Source organism: Pseudorasbora parva, chromosome 4 (assembly GCF_024679245.1).
Source record: "Pseudorasbora parva isolate DD20220531a chromosome 4, ASM2467924v1, whole genome shotgun sequence".
Taxonomy (NCBI): domain Eukaryota; kingdom Metazoa; phylum Chordata; class Actinopteri; order Cypriniformes; family Gobionidae; genus Pseudorasbora; species Pseudorasbora parva.
The window spans coordinates 15919066-15940728 of record NC_090175.1 but is presented as its reverse complement, the minus strand read 5'-3'; the positions used below and the strand labels follow the sequence as shown (position 1 = coordinate 15940728).

Below are 21663 nucleotides of genomic sequence, written 5' to 3'. Positions count from 1 at the left end.
TGCAATGCATTAGTTTTAGAAGTGAACAAAATAAGATGTTAATTCATGTTATGGAATAATTCATTGACAAGTCTTTTACGAAAGAAATGTTCAGCGAAAAACAGTAATATCCAGTGAAGCAAACTAAACATTTTTATGAAATTTCACTATTGAATTGAAATTTTGTCATGTAACTGAATTTGACCTGACAAGAAACATTTTTGACAAACAAACTTGACAAATAATTTTTTACCCATTAGACATACAAATAAGAGAAATAAGAGTGAGTGTATGTGAATATAAAAACAAATAATTATATATATATATATATATATATATATATATATATATATATATATATATATATATATATAATATATAATATATATACTGTGTATTTGCAAATAGTTTACTTTGCAAATATTTGCACATCGTTTACTCCATATCTACAACTTTTACCATTCTTATTTCTTTCTTTACTTCCTTAAATTCCTTTAAATAAACCAATAAGACCAATAACCACTCAGGCAAAAAACAAAACACTCTACCCTTTTATACGCTATTATTTCCTTACTCTATTATATTTTCTGTGTGTGTTTTCTAGGTTGTGTGTGTTGAATGTGATGAGAGCCTCTTTGTCTTTTTGGGCATGCTCTAATATATTGCAATGACCCCCCACCCCCCCCCCCCCCCCACCCCACACACACACACACACACACACACACACACACATACACACACCGGGTCACTTTGGTTTTGCTCTGCTTATGATTACAAATGCAACAGCAGCGTCCTCTTCACCTTGTGTGTGTTCACCTGTGTGTGACTGTCATAGAGGTGATAATATGCGTGAGCTCTGCAGTGGATCCCTCCTGCTCTATTAAACACAGACTGTATCATCACATGACCTGTCACAGCACACAATGCACCAAACATGTCCTTCTTCCTCTTTCCCATTGTGTCTGTCTCTTTTTATTTCTTTCTCTCTCTCTCTCTCTCTCTCTCTCTCTCTTACACACACACACACACACACACACTGACTAAGCCCCAGTATGATTTATCTCTAGTGTTTTCAAATGGTATCATCAAAGCTCAGTGACAGGAAAAGAGGAGATTTGAAGGTTTTGTCCTCGTGTCGTTGACATTGCCTCATGTCCTTGATGAACCTATGCAGTTTGTAATAGCTGAGATTAGTCTTCTGTGAATGTACGCAGTCTCTGTCTTTCTCTGTGTGAGCTGTACACAGGAAGATGTGGAAGTGCCCCCTTGTGGATAGAAGAATTTTTAAATGGATAAGTGTTGATATTTCAAATATATCAGAGAAGCTTCTCCATGATTTCAGGAGATTAAAGCTGCTTCCAGGTCACTGGTTAAAGATGATGTCCAATGCTTGATTTATTCAAACCATGCAAATGTGTATCACAAGGCATAATGAAATAGTGTCTTAAACAGAATTGCTAACAGCTGCATTCTTTCAAATCTGCATTTCCAGGTGGCAGAGGACAGAATGGCAGCCCCATCATTATTTTCCCAGAGTACCCGGCGTTTGGTGAGCTGGAGGAGCAGGAGTTTCACAATGTGCTGACATACCTGACCAGCATTCCCAGGTAAGAAAACAGGAGGTGGAAGGATTAGCCATTAACAGTACTTAAAGGAACACTTCACCCAAAAATAAAATGTATCCCATGGTTTTCTCACCCTCAAGCCATCCTAGTTGTACCGTATTTGACTTTCTTCTTTCAGACAAATACAATGCAATGGGTTTGTGTAAGAGAAATATCCATGTTTAAAGGTCCACTGAAATCAAAATGTAAAAATAAAGTTTTTTAGCTTTTAGTATGACTGTGTTAGCCTGTGCTAGCTGGTATGTTCCAAAACTATGACAAAATTTGCATTTAGGAAATATAAGCATTCAAAATTTACAGTCTCCCACTTCCGTTAAAACGAATCTCAGATTTTGGTGACATCATCGCAGACTTCACCTTCTCGTCAAATCTTCTGTCCAATCAAAATGCTCTCTAGAATCTAAAGCCCGCCTCCTACACGGCTGAAGCTGCAGCTGAACTCGGTCAGTTGTTAACACATTTACTGATTTCTACATGGTGAAAGGCACACTATATATGTGATAGGAAACAATTCAGTGTAAATATGCTTTCATTTGAGGCGAATAGTCTGTTTTCACGTTAGTTTCACGCACCGCAGCAGTGCACACACACCAACGGCTCTGGTCTAAATTTAGACTACAGACACGAGAGCGCAGCGCGGATCATATGCGCGAGTCCGCGCAGACAACAAACATATCGACCCATTTGAATTCTGCACAGAATGCTGCATTTCAAAGCGATATGGAGGAGATTATGATGGTAAACAGTGTTAGAGGAAACTGGCTTTACCAAACAGAGAGAAGGTCCGCTCTTGCGCTCTAGTCAAACTGTATATTAACGAAACGCTATTGGCTGTTTCAAAAAAGGGGAGGAGCTGCTAACAGCTGAAGCCGTTTTAGGGGAAATTGCGTCAACACATTGAATAATGCGGCGCGTTTCAAGGCACTTCAGTGGGCCTTTAACGGAAAAAGCATAACTGGAACGATAATGATGTCTGACATAGCTTAAGCTAGATATTATTGTACTTTATAAAGTTTTATATACAGTTGCTGGTCGTATAATTAAAATATAATCAAAAAGTTGATTTATTTCACTAATTCTATTCAAAAAGTGAAACACTTCGTTGAAATTTTTTTGAATGGGTTTTGTTTCACAATCCTCTCCAGGGTGCGGTTATCCTTATTGCTTGTACACTTTTTTCTACACATTTTTTCTTTCCCTTCGCCTCTCTGTTAATGTGCTTGGACACGGAGCTCTATGAACACCCCAGCTTCTTTTGCAATGGTCGTCTTTTGGACAACTGTCAAGTCAGCAGTCCCTTGATTGTGTAGCCTACAGAACTAGACTAAGAGCACATTTAAAGGCCTTTGCAGGTGTTTTGAGTTAATTAGCCGATTAGAGTCTGGCCCCAGGTGTCTTCAATATTGAACCTTTTCACAATATTATCATTTTCTGAGATACTGTATTTGGGATTTTCCTTAGTTGTCAGTTATAATCATCAAAATAAAGTTTCACTTTTTTAATGGAATTAGTGAAATAAATCAACTTTTTGATGATATTCTAATTATATGACCAGCACCTGTATGGATATTTGACCTAACAAAACCCAATCGTTTCACTTCAGAAGGCCTTTATTAACCCACCGGAGCACTGTGAAAAAATCAGGTCTCCAATTGAAAAATTTCATCTAAATTTTTCATTTGGCCAAATTGAATTTCTTTGAATTAAATTGCATCAATTCACAGAAATGCAATTTGGCCAACTGAAGATCAGTCACTAGAAATTTTTCAGTCATAAGGATTACTTTTATAATGGATAGATGCACTTTTTTGGTCTTCAAATGTTGGCCTGCCATTTTAGTGCTTGGATTATCCAGGACATTTTTTAATATAAATCTGATTGTATTTGTCTGAAATAATAATGTCATATACACCTAGGATTGCTTGAAGGTGAGTAAATTATGGGATACTTTTCATTTTTGGGAGAACTATCCCTTTAAACAAAAAATAACCATGGTTCCTAGATTCATGGAAATCTCTGAAGTATCAGGGAATGTGAAAACATATATACATTGGTTCTTCATACATATAAAAGTCATTATTTATTGGGTAATTAATGCTTGTAGATAACGTAGACTTGGATGTAAACCAGTGTGATAACATCTGTCTCTCCATTGATCTAAAGTTATGATGAGTGATTGGAAAGTTTGTTGGTTAAAGTGTGCAAACACACACTAAATTGCCCAGCTAATCATGCAATGTTTAATCAAGAAAAAAAGTATATCTAAAAACAATATTTATGTGTATTTAATTCATGATCATATCACTGTACTGTAGATGAAAAGCTGGATGATAAATATTTTGGTGGTTTGTTTTAGTTCTTGAATTGGACAGAAGGGGGCAAACTAATGCTTTCCCACTGTAACATCATGCTGTTTGCAATTTAATGAATATCAACACTGCCTGCTTGCGTGTGTGTGTGTGTGTGTGTGTGTGTGTGTGTGTGTGTGTGTGTGTGTGTGTGTGTGTGTGACTGTGACTGCTGTCTCATCAATATTTATCATGCATGAAATTAGAATGTGTGATATGTACACTGTTAACAAGGTGATCTTAATGGCCCTTGTTTTACATATGCATTCTAAGTTTGTAAATAATTTGAATACATGAGATTCTCAGGGAAATACATTATTGTTATTATTAAATTGGAGATGCCATCATATTAATAAGAGATGTTGAATTCATTTGCTTGTACATATTCTTTTTTTCAGTATTAATCCTTGTGAAAGTTCAGTAGTGGTCTATTTGTGCTGATCCTGTGGAATCCTCTTTAATTTAACACCCCTTGTTAATATTCTAATGAATGAGTGATTTTGGACCTGTGCTTTCTATCACTCTCTCTGCATCTTTTGTTGCCCCATAATTCCCATGAGAAGCCGAGAGAGAGGGGTTATTGAGTAATTAGATGGATTTCTTCATGCTGAAAATGGCTGATGGGGTTTTAATTTGGTTCTGATTTGGTGAATGAGAAGCTCATGAAATAAAGGGGTGATTGTCGTGAAAACCCTCAAGAATGTGCCCTAGTTATATTTAAACACAAAAGAAATGAATAGGAAATTGTTTGACTTGTTTTACTTTTTTCCCATTGTGATTATTTTTATTTTATAGTTAAATACATTTAGCTCCAAAGTTCTAAGTATAATAAGTATTATAATGCAATAAAATACTAATTCTCATTAATGTTATGTCAAAAAAATAATGTTTTGTAGAAGTATGTGTATATGTGTGTGTGTGTATGTGTGTATGTATGTATGTATGTATGTATGTATGTATATATATATATATATATATATATATAATTTTTGTTTTTTTAAGGGGGGGTAATTGATTTGTTTTGTTACTTTTTATATTTTATTTATAAACATTTATAAACATTTTTTTCATCCAAAGATTTATAGGACATGTAATTAAATATTACATATAATTAAATATTATTTAATTAATTTAATAATTTAGTCAAATCCAAATATATTGTGGTTATATCTTTTTTTTGTATTAACAATGAAAATGCAAATGCACTATTGAATATATCTTCATCCCATTGTTCACTCAAAGCATCCAGCTATCTAGAATTTAAATATTAAAAATATTACTTGTCACTCTTAATTCAAAGCACTAACAACACAGAACAATAATTAAAAACAGTAATGGACTAAGCACCAGACCGGTATGACCATAAATCATGTGCAGTGAAGCACCCGATGGTTTTAGAACTCCCCAGAAGCCTTTGAATGGACGGTTATAATTACAGTGATGATTGTCATCAGATTTCTGATGTTTATTGCTGACAGACACTCAAGGTCATTAGTCAATGTCAGTGCAGATCTGCGCCGGGCCTTTTTCAGCTGATAAGACCCCTACATCTCTCTCCTTTCCTTCTTTCTCTTGCCCTCTGCTATGAAAGGAGCGGAGAACAAACGCTTTTGAGAAAAACAGCCAAAGGCTGAGAGGGGGGACAGGGGAGGTGGGATTGAGAGGAGAGAAAAGGGATGGGAGTGTGAAATTAGGTGAAGGCGGGAGCGGTAATGCAAGCCAGAAAATGAGACACACAATCTGTATGTTGCTGTAATGGCGGCAGATTTGATACATGAGTATCTGCAGTGCCAGTTTCTGTTGGGAGGAGCTTGCATTATCAATCAGCACCTATCTCACACCCACATTCTGCATTAGCAATTCAAGCTAGTCTCTGAGTCTCTGTCCATCAGTGCTCTCCTGAGCTGCGATTCGTTGAGAGGGAGCACCTGATGCTGCAGGATTGGCCGCTGTAGAGGGGGAGGCAGACTGTAGCTGCTCTCGCGCTCTGTGCCTGCGGTGGCACTCATTCAAATGGAACCATAAACAGAGGGGCTGAAAGCAAAGGTGCACTGAAGGAAAGAAAGAAGCCGAGAGAGAACCATCTGTATACATCGAAATCTGCTGAAGGACACTTGGAGTATCAGCATTAGTGGTAGATTCTGCACATTCATGCTGGGGTTTTTTTGTATCAGGAGTGTGTAATTGGATTTTTCAGCTGCTTCGGTCACTAAAAAAGCAGCTTGATACTGCTGGCGCGGAGAGCCGCCGTTCTCCATGGTGATGGACGTTGCAACCAGCTCAGCATCTCTGCGCTACGTTTGCATTCTGGGCTAGAGCATTTCAACGTACGTCTGTGTCTTAACACGCTTTTGGATACATTTTTGCATTCATCTTGGGTGTTAGAGGGAAAATGCAGATGTGTCCTTTATAAATGAAATAACAGTTTGCAGTATACAGTGTGCTGGTTAATTTGTCTGAATCTGATTTGTAAGGATGACGGCAGTGTGTTTGTTTGTTAATAGAGAACTCTTTAATGATGCCCTTTTAAGGTGTGTGACATCTTCAGTATGTCAATGTTTATGATTTTTAGAAGTGTGTGTGTGTGTGTGCGCGCGCGCGCGCCCTTGCTACCATGGTGATGGTGTCTCTCTGATTTTCAGTCTCAGCTCGACGGGGGTCGGCTTCATCCTGGTCATTGACCGCCGGCAAGACAGATGGGCATCAGTGAAGGGGACACTGCTGCGGATCGCGGTGAGCCCTCAGTGTGTGTGTGTGTGTGTGTGTGTGTGTGTAAGAGAGAGAGAAGAAAAATAGGATGTGTTTAAATGTGTAAATTATGATAGAGAACATCATACTTCTATATCTAAAGGGGTAGTTTACCAAATACTATTCTGACATTATTTAATCTCCCAAACCTGTATGACTTAGTGTTTCCTAAGGGGAACACAAAAATGTCTCAATGTTTTGTTTTTTCTATACAATGAAAGCCAATGGGGTCCAATATTGTTTTGGTCCCGACTGACTTTAATTAATGGACAAAAACTGTTCTTCGGAATATAATATTGTGTATTTCACAAAAGTCATATGTTTTGGAAGTGACACAGATGTGTAATGATGACATAATTGGGTGAACCGTCCCTTTAAGAGAGTTCGATACTACATTTAGTTGCAGTATTTTTTTTTCTTGTTTTCCAGTACAAATATTTTCTGGAAAACTGATGTTTAGGGACTTAGTGACTAAAATATCTGCCAGTGGTATAAGAAAAAATTAATTAATTTAAATGTGTTTTCTTACTCCATTGTCAAACTTTTTTTCCCTTGTTTAAAAGGGAAAGTTTACCCAAAAATGAAAATTGTCATCATTTCACAGCCCAAAGTTGTTCCAAACCTGCATTCATTTATTTCTTCTGCTGAACACAAAAGAAGATATTTTGAAGAATGTCAATAACCAAACAGTTGAAGGGTTCAATTAACTTCCATATAGTTTTATTCCCCCTCCATACTATGGAAGTCAAATCAACTGTTTGATTATCTACATTCATCAAAATATCTTCTTTTGTGTGCAGCGGAGCAAAGAAACTCATACAAGTTTGGAACAAATTGAGGATGAGTAAATTATGACATAAATTTCACTTTTGGGTGAACTGTCCTTTTAAGTGTCACTTAAATTTGATTAAAAGAAATTTAGAAAACAAGAATTGTTAACTGGTCATTTTGCTTTTGAAGTAATTATCTTTATTTAAATATGTTTAGTTATTTGTATTGTACTGACAAAAAAAAATGCAGTGCATGTGTTTGTGTTTCAATACTCCAAGAAGAAATCTCTTTGCATGTCCATGCGAATGTGGAAACTTTTGCGTGTGCATGTGTGTGTTGTTTTTCCATGCTGTGTGAAGAATAGGAGCTGTCAGGCAGGTGCCTTAGGCTGTATGAGTGGATTAGTCAGAATTTCAGCGTTATTCCAAATCGGAGGGCATCTAAACAAGGCCCTCGGTTCTTTTCATAGAAACAGTAAATATTTAATCCACCACAGAGGCGTCTAGCGAGCCACAGCACCGCATGCTGCAGACATCCACTAGAGTGTAAACACAGCACACTGAAAGCTCGAACGATATCAAGTTATGTTCTATCAACAATAGCAGCTGGTCTTCATTAGCTGGTTTTGAGTGTGTATTGTATTGTATTGATCATCAGTGCTATTATGCTCCTGGTAAACTGTCTGTCAACAAGTGTGGTGGCCGCAGGCAGAGTGTGTGTATGATGGTCAGTAGGGGAGAGGTCAGTGGGCTAATCAGATTAACTGTGTTTAATTGGGTCAGCACTCACAAACGCTAATAAGTGATCAAGAAAAGTATTGCTCATTTCTGTTTCACTTCTTTACTTTAGAAATGCAAAATGTGGTGTCAGCACTGAAATATTTTGTATTGTTTGTTGTTATCTTTGAATTTACATTGCAGACAAAATACATACTTTGGTTGGTTTATTGCTGTTACTCTTATTATTGACATTATTATTTAACTTTATTGCCATAGGGCAGGTAAAATACAGCAGTGGGGAACATGTGCTACTTTTTTGGTGAGGATTGCAAATCTTATTGAAGGCTGTGGTTAAAGCTTGAAGACTAAGAGGAGAATATCAGATGATGTTTAGTGGCTCTTTCACTGTCCTTCACTGATGTGTTATTTCATACTGCAGTGAGAATATATACGTTTTACCAGCAAACATATTCTGAGTGTGGGGAAAAAAATATTCATATGAACATGCAGTGTTCAAAAGTTTGAGTCGGTAATATATATTCACCAAGACTGCATTTATTTGATCAAAAATACAGTCAAAACAGTAATATTCGTATACAATTTCAATCTGAATATACTTAGAAATGACATCTATTCCTGTGATGACACAGCTGAATGTTCAGAATAATTTCCTTTAGAAATCCTTCTAATATGATTTTGCAGAATGTAGAAAATAGTTTTTTTCAGGACTCTTTGATGAATTAAATAATTGATGAAGGTAAAAAGAAGTCTTTTGTAACATTATAAATGTCTTTACTGTCACTTTTGATCAATTTAATGCATCCTCGCTGAATGTCTTTAAATCTTACTGACCCCAAACTTTTGAACAACAGTGAAACAGTGAAGCAAGGCCCAGTTTAACTGTTAACTTGGGTTGCAGTTGTTGGATTGTGTATTATCCCATGTGATGAATGACTAAATTAATTATTCACTTCTTTACATTAGTGTCCATTTAATACTGTAAATGGATAGTTTTACTAAGTGCTATCATAATGAGCAACATGCTTTTAATATTTAATTGTGTCATTGAAAAGTGTGTAGATGCTCATTGTAACATGGTCACTGACTGGACCTGTAAAGGTTCATTGGCCTTCTAGATCTTGACTGAGTTTTAATATGCCCAAAAGGTTCTATACAAGGAGAAATGTCTTAACTTGAAAGTATCATGCAATAATTTATCATGTTGTGTAGTTTTTTTTCTTGCAATAGTGTTTACAAAGCTGCTTAAGCTTAATGCATACAATTTTACCAAATAGTATCTGAATTGCAACTAAATGAACTAAATCCATAAACTAAACCCATGATGAGAAACCTGACAGAACCCTTTAAGGTTTTATATAGAGTTTGTGTTCAAGCTTTTAACAGGTTTAATGTATTTGTGATATCAGATCTAAATGTAGCTTACAAGAATCTCGAGTTCAGATAGTTATTATTGTGCTATTGTGTTGATGATAGAGAGGTTTATTTTACATTCCCCACAAACCCACTTTAGTTAATAAAAATGGTGGCACGGTCCAGGATTATCTTGCGCCATGAAGAGAGCAGTTTCTCTTTCTGTTTCATAGCCATAATGCATTTTGTGTCAGTGGTTGATGTCAGAGGTTTGACAGTAATCAAATAACAGGATTATCATTCTTCCTTTGTCTCATGTCCCTCTCTCCTTCTCTATTTTACTTTCAACCTTCATGTCAATTGCACTTTAGATCTTCGTACATAGAATATCTTACTGTACTTACAGTATTGTGCATATGATAACAAAGAGGGCATTGTGTTCAAAAGTTTGGGGTCAGTAAGCTAGAATATGCAACATTGACGCATGAAAGACATTAATGTTACAAAAGATGTTTATTTCAAATAAATGGTGTTCTTTTGAATTTTGTCAGCAAAGATTATTTTTTTAAAAAGTATCAGTTTCCACAAAAATATTAAGCAGAAAAAAACTGTTTCTAGCACTGATTATAAGAAATGTATCTTTAGCTGCAAATCATCATATTAGGTATTATTATTCATCATATTATTCTGAAGGATCATGTGACACTGAAGACTGGAGTAATAATGCTGAAAATTAAGCTTTGCCATCACAGGACTGTATTACATTTTAAAATATATTCAAATAGAAAACAGTTGTTTTATATTTAAATACTATTTCTCAATATAACCTTTTTCACATAAATGCAACCTTTGTTGTCTTACTGACCCCAGACATTTGAATAATAGTATTTTTACTGAATCTATAAATCTAGCTTTAAACGAATTTGGTTGCTCTGTCAATATAGCTGATACAAATACAAATATTCCTTCAATTGCCATTGTGCTGACACACACTTTTTTGTGATCAGGAAAAAAAGCATTTTTTTTTAAGTAGAGCTTTTACCATGCTGTACATACATGGAGTAGTTTCTCTCTCTCTCTCTCTCCCTCCCCTTTTTCCTTTCTTCTCATTCAGTCTCTCTCTCTCCTCATACACACTGGCACACACAAGCACTTAATCTGCTGCTTCCTTTCTCTAACCTCCGTCACAGCACATATGGCTGATTGGTAATGGTTATCAGCAGTGCAGCTGGTGTGGAACGGCCAGAGGAGATTTTCCTACACGTGTCTGGAATCAATACAAAATATACAAGGTCCTAGTAACATCACTCATAATGATTCATTTGAATTGAAGGCCATTGTGTGCAGTAGTCCTTATAGGTTGTATTCACACAAATACGAATGATGTTGCTTTAAAAACTGAACAGATTAAGAACAATAAGACGTTCTATATCATGAAGGAAATGTTGGTGTTTAGGTTTGCTTGTGCTTCGTGTTAAATTGCCTGGTTAATGATGTTCTCAATGTTCCATTTATGCCATAATAAAAATGTTCATCGCTTTCTTCATTTCTTTTAACATGGAACAAAATCCCTTGTGCACACTCATTATAGTTTTTTGTTATTAGAATTGGTTCTATTAATCGATTTGCATTTTGATTTGTGCAATTTTGTGCGTTCTACAACATGCACCAACGAACAAAGAAGTCTGATGGAACTAGTCCCTGTATGGCCCAATCTAATTCACTTTAGGACATTTTAATGTGTGCTAATGCATGCTAATGTATGATAATTGGGCACAGATAAGCATCTTCCCCAGTGTAGCTAAATTGAAATATTGGGCTATCCTTGTAATATTTGCAATGGAAGACCAATGATCTTGCCCCCAAACATGCAAATATTTGTATTTGCATTTCACTTTTTTGTGCCTATGTTAACATCTCATGATCATTATTTATCATTCACTTTCTTAAACTCATAATTTTTTTATTATTTTTATTATGGGTTATATGTACAGCATGAGCTGTTGTTTCCACAATGACACTAAACAGCTGATGAATGAACAAAACAAGCATTTAATACGTTCCTCCCTCTCATTTCATCCAACGGTGGAGCTCTTCAGCCTCCAGACCAACTAGCTGTGTCTGGAGGTCTTTTATTATGGTGCTGCTGGTTCTGGTTTTACTGCCGCTAAACATTTCCTTTCTTTGACCTGAAAGCGTGGATGGGCATCTCCCTTCAGTGCTCTCTCCGGCGTCTCAAGGGAGGTTGTTAAGGCGCTCTCGTGTTGATAGACAGGAGAGTGTCTACCCAATGACATCCGCAGTAAAAAGAAGAAAAAGCATCCATTTTTACCCTACGGGTAGAGTCTTTGAAGTAGCCTATTCCCAGACTTTATTATATATATATATATATATATATATATATATATATATATATATATATATATATATATATATATAATATAATATAATATAATATAATATAATATAATATAATATAATATAATATAATATAATATATATATATATATATATATATATATATATATATATATATATATATATATATATATATATATATAATATGTGTGTGTGTGTGTGTGTGTGTGTGTATGGCTCAGGCAATGGTTTTTGTAATGCATAATCAGAAGGTAAAGCTGTACAAAATGCTTTTCACCCCAATCTGACATACAGGCTTGATAATAAAGCTTCTAAAGCAGCGATGTCATAGAAGAACAATTTCTGGTCCACCAAAGAACCTTTCAGTGAACAGTTCTTAAAATAATTCTTTTTTTTATTATTGTCAAGAACATTAGAACTATTTTGTGGAATGTAAATAAAGAAGCATTATTTTTTAAACTGGTCTCTACATGAGATTAGCTGATAAGTTAAACATTACACTAACACTGTTTTTAGGTGGTTTTCAGTCATGAGAACTGCTCTATGCCATCTATGGCATTTCACCTGTGACGTAGAGCTGTACATAACGGATTTTTGCACAGGGCATGAGGTTAGTCCTGAGGTTAGAGATGAAAGGTGAAAGGTCACAGAGGTACGCATTAGGGTCACTGCGGTGGGATTTAAATTCCTAGCTATTTATTGGAATGTATGTGGTTTGTTTTGTTGAAAATAAGGGACTTTAATGAGTAGTATTTCCCTAGAATGTTAACCAAAAAAAGTAATTTAATTAGTGTGCGTGTTTGTGTCTGTTCGTGTGTGTGTGTGTGTGTGTGTGTGTGTGTGTGTGTGTGTGTGTGTGTGTGTGTGTGTGTGTGTGTGTGTGTGTGTGTGTGTGTGTGTTAATTGAATTCCACGTGCCACGTGTCTGATTAGTCTGTGGTATATCAGTGTCGTGGCAGCTGCTCCCTGGAGACACAGTGTCTCAATCTCCTTGCACACAAACACAGACACACACACACACACGCACACACGGCTTTCCCAGGAGAACATTGAGTCACACCCCCATAAATGCACATAGTAATTCCTTTCTCCGTCTCACACTTGTTCTCACTCTCAATATCCTGTTATTTTCCCGTTTCATTGCTGTAAATTGTGGAGTGTGAGAGAGAGATAGATAGATAGATAGATAGATAGATAGATAGATAGATAGATAGATGGATAGATAGATGGATAGATGGATAGATGGATAGATGGATAGATGGATAGATAGATGGATAGATGGATGGATAGATGGATAGATGGATAGATGGATAGATAGATAGATGGATAGATAGAGCCATCAGCATCCTTGCTCTCTAGGTATGTCTCCAGACAAACACTACTGCAGTCCTTGCACACAAACACATATGCACACACACCCATAATAATAATGCCGTGAGTAAGCGACTATGGGGGGAGGGAGGGTGACCACATTTTCACTGCAACATTGAGAAACAACGTGGAGTTTTTAATGACTGCATCATATTTGGGAAAACATTGGGTGTGTGTTCTCTCCGAGTATAACCACATTCAATTCATTTTGTGAACGAAACGAGGCCGATGGTCCGTTATCTTGTAATTGCAGTCTTTATGAGAGGCCCAAGGCAATCGTGTAATACAATCACAGACACACAGCGGTTTACTAAAGCTTCTTTAAAAGAGGAGCTGTGTTGGTCACATCTGCTTGAATGAGCTTTAATGGAGGACTCAATAATGGGGCGTGTTTCTCCGACTTCCTGTTGTGCTCACAGCTGACCCCTGCGACTCGTCGGTTATTGCCGGCTTGTTGGGGACAAGCATGGCCAATCTGCCTCTGAGGAACATGATATTGTCATGGTAATATGAAGGCGGGGTTCAATTTGAGGAGACTCCTTTGTCAGCAATCAAACATGAGGTTTTTAATTGAACTGAGTGAGTCTTTTTGGGCATTATGAGTGGAAAAACTTTTGCTCATTTTGATTTGATAATTGCTTACAAAGAGTACAATGGAACTATGTTAATACATTTAATTTTTTCACTTTTAAGTGTGTTGCTAGGGTGTTTTGGCAGTTGCTAGGTAGTTGCTTGCAGGCTCAACAAGCCGGATGCTTTGCTGTCCATTTAAATCATGTGATGAGTTATGAATATGTAAAATTTCCGGTGTGAAGTTAATTAATCGCCATATCTCTTTGTTGAGGTCCACTCTGCAAACAAACGTCCAATTGCCACTCTAATTATTCTCGTTAGCCCTTGAATCTCACTCTTTCATAATTGTTAAATGAGAATACAAACAAACAACAGCACTGTCCAAGAAAAAAAGGGGGGCAGGGTAAACAAATTTTCCTCGAAACCCAGAGCTGGAGGCATTTCAGCGTGGCAGACTGTGAGATCAGCCCACTGCAGGATTATCTCATCTCATGTTTGGCAGATTCCCGCAGAGCTGTATGGACGTGACTGTGATTCTTGGGACGTCTCAAGTGTTCATAACAAATCCCGATTGTTCATCTCACCACCCCCTTTAAATCTGTGGTCAGAGTGACTGTGCAGTTGGGTGCAGTGGGAACATGCTAATGAAATTTGACTTGAATTAATTTATCATTTGTTACTTTATTCATATACTTGGGGTTTTGGTTTAAAGCAGCACTATTGTGCTTCAAACATGAGAGTGCCCCGTAGGAGTTTGTCTTATATTTATATCTTCTGAAATCTCTCACGAGTAACGAGCGCAATATCACACAAGTGCTTTTTTTGTCCCGAATAGAGTGAAAGTGATATTGATTTTATACAACAGTTCAATAAATAAGTTAATATTGTATTATATTTTAGGCACAATATTGTTTGTTTTTGCTCAATTTTGCTGAAGAAAATATTGCATATAAAGCAGAACTGTTGCGTCACAGCCTTGCTTCATTACTGAATGAATAAGCATTTTGAGGGAATCAATTAGTTGATTCAATGGCCCTTGTTGTCAAGTGCTATTTACTCCGCCCAACAAGGCCTGGTTGGGCAACACAATATTAAAAGAGACATTATATAACGCCTGCACTGCAGTGCCGTAGTCATTAGAGCATAAGGCTCATTGAAGTAGGTTTTCTGTTTCATGCATACTGAGCTTTTTACACTGGTAAAGACTTGGATTCCCATCCTAAACAGACAAAGTTTCAAACACTTAGTTGGACGTTTGATTGAGTATTTCTTTCGGTTTCTCACAAGTTTCAGAGAGTTTTTTTCGAGTATGGGTCGGCTTGACGTCGACAGAGCGGAAGGTCCTTGTATGGGCCGTACGGGCTCTTCTCCCGGAAGGGTGCGCGCGCGTGTGACTAGACCGAGAGAGGAAATGCACGCCCATAAACACTGCTCTCAGGTACAGATTCACTCGTCCGTGAACACTTCTGACGCTACGCTCCACTTTATTCCTATGGGTGACGTCAAGCGACTTTAATTCGCCCGCACAGCATTCCGGGAAGGCAGCGCTGCATTTGAACCGATTTGAACGCAGAAATGACAAGAAGCGTCACAACATCGCTTCAGTCGTGTCGTAATAGTGGATCTCCATGGTCACTGCTGTCTCAGGACTTCACGAAATCAACAAGAAATGTGTTTTTGACGGCGCGGTCCCAGCGATAAAGGTTCACGGTCGTGCTTTGGAAGCAGGCGGTGAGTAAAACTGCTTCAAATGTCTGTGCTGTTGGCTATCGTCGCGTGAGTAAACATCAGTAAACAACACAATCGTGTATAGTTCATTTATCAATGGAGCATGTGATGTATGGTGTGTGTTTAAATACATTTGTTTAGCTGACTAATTTGTCAGTTTGTTTGTTGTAAAACCACCCCCGGCCCAAACATAAACCTAGGCTAGGGGACGTTCTCACAAAGTGTGCTTCTTCATTCAAATGCGCTAACGCTACTCCATTGTTTTTTTTTATACACTATCTGACGTGCAAAACCGCTTTGTGATATCTGACCGATATACTACTCTATAGGTACTAAAGATTGACATGAGATTGACTGAAACTGAGTGTTTCACCCCCCCCTTTAAGCTCACTCTTCTCCCTTTTCCCATCACATATCACATTGGAAAGAAAATGTTCTAAAAGTGGGAATAAAGATGCAAATAGTATCTGGCCATATAAAGGATAAATAGCGTTGAATTACTATTTAGTTAACTGCTACTTTTACATTGTGTATATACAATATCGCTATTTTCACTTACTGTAAATGGTATCTATAAGTGTAAATAGCTTCTTAGTGTAAACAGCATCATTGCACTTAGTGTAAATAGCTGCTGCCTTTAATGAATAAATCACTCAATGATTTAAGGTCCTTTCCCACCAAGAACAATAACTATCAACTAAATCATGGCCATTGTAGCCTAAAAGTTTGTGTAAATTCTATGTTATTATCAAATATTTCTTTCTAAAGCTCCTTTTTGGACTGTCTATTTAATGCTTTTCTCATTTAACACAATAATGACTTTAAATTATATTTTGGGGGTCATTTCTCAGCCAAATTGGATGTGCCTATTAATTGCACATCATGTAAAAAAAATAAAATAAAAAAAGTATGTTTATATAATTAGTTAATACTATAATGAACTAACTAAATATTTTATTCCATTGCTATCAAGGAAATTATTTATTGTAACTGAATACACTTTAATAAATAAATTGTGTGAATTTATATCATTTTTAATGGTTGGATATATCCATAATAATGCAGGAACCGTGTTTTTAAATCAGTTCTCAGTGTCCCATTATAAAAATCCTCTTGTTTCTGCTTCACTGCTTACTGACCAGCACACACTGTCAGTTACGCAGAGACATGGGGACTGCTGAGTCCTCTGCCGCCAGGAGACCCACACCAAAGTCCACGCAAACATCACAGCTCTGTATTGATCTGCGGACATATTTTTGATTTGACGTGGTGCCCAGTAGGGAGGCGTTTTAATGAAGAGACTGTAAACACAAGATCTCCACGAGGGGTGTGTGCTCATGCATTGACTGAGAAAGAGAGGGAGGGAAGCATATGTGAGACCATTGTTAGCCTTTCTAGTGTCTCAAGAAACTGGGTTGTCATGGCAACTGAATATAGATGGTGTGTGTGTGTGTGTGTGTGTGTGTGTGTGTGTGTGTGTGTGTGTGTGTGTGTGTGTGTGTGTGTGTGTGTGTGTGTGTGTGTGTGTGTGTGTGTGTGTGTGTGTGTGTGTGTCAGTCAATGCAGAAAGTGGGAGTTGGGCTGTACTAGTCAAATGTAATGGCTCACTAACATAAGCTTTGGTATTAATATTTATTTGTGCTTGCCTGTTTTGCATGTTTTTCTTAGCTTTCTTGTGTGTTTTACAGGGCTCTTTCCCAGGCAACCTGCAGCTGGTGCTGGTACTGAGACCCACAACCCTCTTCCAGCGGACAATCTCAGACATCTTATTTAAGTTTAACAAGGATGAGTTTAAAATGAAGGTGCCGGTAAGTACACACACACACACACACACACACACACACACACACACACACACACACACACACAGGCTCAGGCTTACTGAATGTGTGTGATGTGGGGATAATGAAGAGCGTAATGAAATGGATTATACGCTGACATGAGTGAAGTGCCCTATATAATGAAGTGTGTGTGTGTGTGTGTGTGTGTGTGTGTGTGTGTGTGTGTGTGTGTGTGTGTGTGTGTGTGTGTGTGTGTGTGTGTGTGTGTGTGTGTGTGTGTGTAGGTGATCATGCTCAGCTCTGTGACTGAGCTCCACAGTTACATCGACCGCACACAGCTCACGCAGGAACTGGGTGGCACGCAGGAGTACTGCCACGAGAAATGGATTTCACACCGCACCGTGAGTACCGATCGCTTTTCACTACAGACTGCTTAGATGTAGAAGCTACACAATGAATGAAAGATTAAAAGAAAACCTAATGATTTAATGAGTAAATGAAATAAGCTTCCATATAGCAGTGTCTTCAAAATGGAAATGCTATATAGTGCAGTACGTGTATGGTATACTACTGTAGGATGCTATTTGTCTCGTGAGCTCTTATGTCACATGGTTACGTCAGTGAGGTGTCTATTGATCATTTTAGAAATACGCTACCGTTATAAAGTTTTGGGATGGTAAGCTTTTTTATGTTCTTGAAAGAAGTCTCATATGTTATATTGTAAAATGTAGTTTATTCCTGTGATGGGAAAGCTGAATTCAGCATCATTACTCCAGTCTTCAGTGTTACATGATCCTTCAGAAATCATTCTGATATGGTGATTTACTGCTTGAGAAACATTTCTTATTATTATCATGTTACACTGTTATTATGGAAGTCAGGATACATTTTGTTTCTAGGATTCTTTGATGAATAGGAAGTTCAAAAGAACAGCATTTGTTTGAAATGGAAACCTTTCATAACATGATAAATGGTTTTACTGTCACTTTTAATCAGTTCAATGATTCCTTACTGTATAAAAGTTATCATTTCTTTCAAATTGTACTGATCCCGCACTTTGAACTGTAGTGTAAATATGGTAATATGTCATTAATTTACAAATTAAATTTGTAATTGATATTAAAAATCCTCCCAGTGCATTGACCACTCATGAGATTGAAGGACACGTTGCATTATGGGATACAGTGCTATGCAGTGTGCTAACAGTGAATTCTGTACATGTAGTGAAAGTGGAAATTGTCACACCATTTTCATACGAAGCATATTTAGTAGTAGTAGTAGTAGTACAATGAATGCTATAGTATTCTAGACATACCTTAAAAGGATAGTTTGCCCAAAAATGAAAAGTATCCAATAATTTACTCCCCCTCAAGTCATCCTAGAGAGGTATTTGACTTTCTTCTTTCAGGTGAATAAATTCCTAGTTATATAAGAAAATGTCCTGGCTATTCCAAGCTTTTTAATGCCAGTGAATGGGAGCCTGAAATTTTAAGATCAAAAAAGTGCATCCATCCATTATAAAAGTACTCCAGATGGCACTACAGGATATTTTTTATACAACTCTGATTTTATTTGTCTGAACGAAAAATGTCATATACACCTACACTGTAAAAAAATGTTTAAAAAGTAACTTACCTGGTTCCCTTAATTTTGAGTTCATTGAAATTAAAAATTTGAGGTGATACAATGTGTTACATGTCACACCTGTTCCCGGACTCCATTTCCCATGATCCTCCCTGTCTTGCACCTGATCGCACTTTCTCATTATCTCTCCCGCTCTCCTTGCCCCTGGTCCTCGTCATCAGCACTCCTTTATACTGGGACTCACTCCCTGCACTCCTTGTCCGTCGTTAATGTTATGTCCTTAGTGTTTAGTGTTCTGTTCACTGAGTTTGTCCAATAAAGCCTATCTGTTTGTTTGGAAGTCCTGGATCTCCTCATCTCTGCTGCACTAGACATACACCCGTAACACAATGAACATTTTTGAGAATTTACATCACCCTTTATTCAAATAGTATTAAAAGATGTTGTAAGCATATTGCGTAATTGTTTTATTTGTTGTAATGCAGTGAAACATGCCAAATATTCAAGATTTATTACAAAAAATGTATTTATGTGGTTCAGATACAATAATATTTTGAGGTTCTATTTATTAAACCAATTTCCTTCATTGTATCAACTCAAATTTTTAATTTCGATGAACTCAATATTTTAAGACAACCAGGTTACTTACTTTTTTAAGTTAAACCAACAATATTTGTTTACTGTGCGGGGTGATTTGACGGTTAGTAAATCATGGGGTAATTTTCATTTTTGGGTGAAGCCTTTAAGTCTTGGTTCTTCATAATTCTAAGGACCCATTTAAAAAAACAAGTCCTCTAGAAGGATGTTGGTCTTCACCTCGCGCTGCAAATTAATTGCCTTCTCGTTCCATTTGTGGACTTGCTTTTAAGAAATCAGTAATTGATTTTCACCAGGTCCGCATTGATCTGATGTTTTTGTGTACGGTGCACTAGTTTGTAGTGCATGTGGATGTTTTTTTACTTGTTGCACTCTCAGCCATTAGTGTGATTGTGTTTGGGTATCTTGCTGTTATGTGATTGTTGTAGTGCACTGATGTAGCATGATTCAGCAGATGTGTCTCTTGGTTTGTTATGCCTGTAGGCCATTGAAGGTTTTGCTCTGATGGTGAAGAAAACAGCACAGATTCTCCAGTCTTTCGGGACAGAGCTGGCAGAGACAGAACTGCCCAATGACGTTGAGGCCACGTCCAACCTTCTAACCATCCACACAGAGAAAAAGGACAAGATGAAGGTCAGAAAACAAAGTAAAACGTAATGTCACTAAACATCAGGATTTATTTATAATGACCAGCTAATTGTACATTATCCTTCTTCAACACAGATTTTTAGTAAAGATGTAAATATAGCGAAATTATTATTAATTATTATGAATTTTATTGTGTTTGTTATTATTGCTTTATTATTCGTTATGTAAAAAGAAAGAGAAAGCAAAATGAAATACGAAGAAGATTGATTGCCATTACAGCAATACTACAGGTCAAATGTTTGAAATAATCAAGATTTCAATATTGTTTTTATTCAATTTTATTTTTTTATTAATTTTTCAGTATTCTTTGATTAATTAAATGTTCAAATTTAAGAACGGCATTTATTTGAAATCTTTAAAAAAATATATAAATTATATAGTAAATATACTATCTCTTAAAGTATATAGTATATTAAGAAATGTTTCTTAAGCAGCAAATCAGCATATTAGAATAATTGCTCAAGGATAATGTGACACTAAAAACTGGAATAATTACAATTTAAAATATATATAAATAGAAAACAGTTATTTTAAATTGAAATACAATTTCACAATATTACTGTTTTTACTGGATTTTTGATTAAAATAAATGCAGTCTTTGTGAGCATAAATTATTCCAAACATCTGACCATTATTGTACAATATACATTTTGCCAGTCTTTGTACAAAAAATGACCAGAATGTACCAGAGTCAAGTATTCCAGAGAGGTGCATAATAAAGATTAGATCATATACTATGTTTCATTATTAGGCATAGGCTAGCTAGCCCTTAAAAAGAGGTCCAGTAAGATCATAAATAATTTAACATGGATTATTCACATGGCCATGAGCTATAAACAAACCTTAAGTCTACATAAATAATTCACGTTCTTCATTCGGACTGAATAACATTTTTATTTTGTGTGTGTGTGTGTGTGTGTGTGCGCAGGAGGACTTGAAGATCGCTCTCTGTCAGGGAGGACGTTTGCTGGAGAGCATCAATGAGCCGCTGGTGAAAGATCCAGATTACACCATGAACCAGGATGAACTGGAGAACCTGGCTACTGTTCGGAGGTGTGTGTGTATGTGTGTGTGAGAGAGATACCATCTACCATGCTGGAATGCAAAAAGGAGAGACCAGACGGTTACAATACAGCAGCAGACTGTTGCGTGTCCTTGGTCAGTTTTCGTCCTTATTAAGCTGTTCTGGTCAGCGGTGCTTTTGCATACACAACAAGACAAGCCACCTGGTGAAGATAATACAGCAAATCTACAAACATGCATGCAAAAAGAGCTTTGACTTACAGGAACATACTGAATCCAGCTCTACTCACATGACCTTTCAGTGCAGCTGCATTCGGGGATCTGTGCTTATGCGTGTGTGTGTGTTAATATCCACAGGCATCTGCTGTCCGCATTTATTAACTCGATGTGGCTATATTTGTTTACAGCGTGAGATTTC

The 21663-nt window shown here is 36.8% G+C and overlaps 1 protein-coding gene across 4 annotated transcripts in view; it reads left to right on the top strand.

Moving 5' to 3' along the window:
* mcf2la (mcf.2 cell line derived transforming sequence-like a) overlaps window positions 1-21663 on the top strand; it is a 96239-nt gene that overhangs the window by 53967 nt on the left and 20609 nt on the right. For all 4 annotated transcript variants that reach the window (XM_067441059.1, XM_067441056.1, XM_067441058.1 and 1 more), the window contains exons 4-9: window positions 1472-1586; window positions 6595-6685; window positions 17301-17420; window positions 17678-17794; window positions 20058-20207; window positions 21151-21275. In XM_067441059.1, coding sequence (XP_067297160.1) covers window positions 1472-1586; window positions 6595-6685; window positions 17301-17420; window positions 17678-17794; window positions 20058-20207; window positions 21151-21275 — 718 coding nt within the window. The remainder of the gene's footprint in view (window positions 1-1471; window positions 1587-6594; window positions 6686-17300; window positions 17421-17677; window positions 17795-20057; window positions 20208-21150; window positions 21276-21663) is intronic.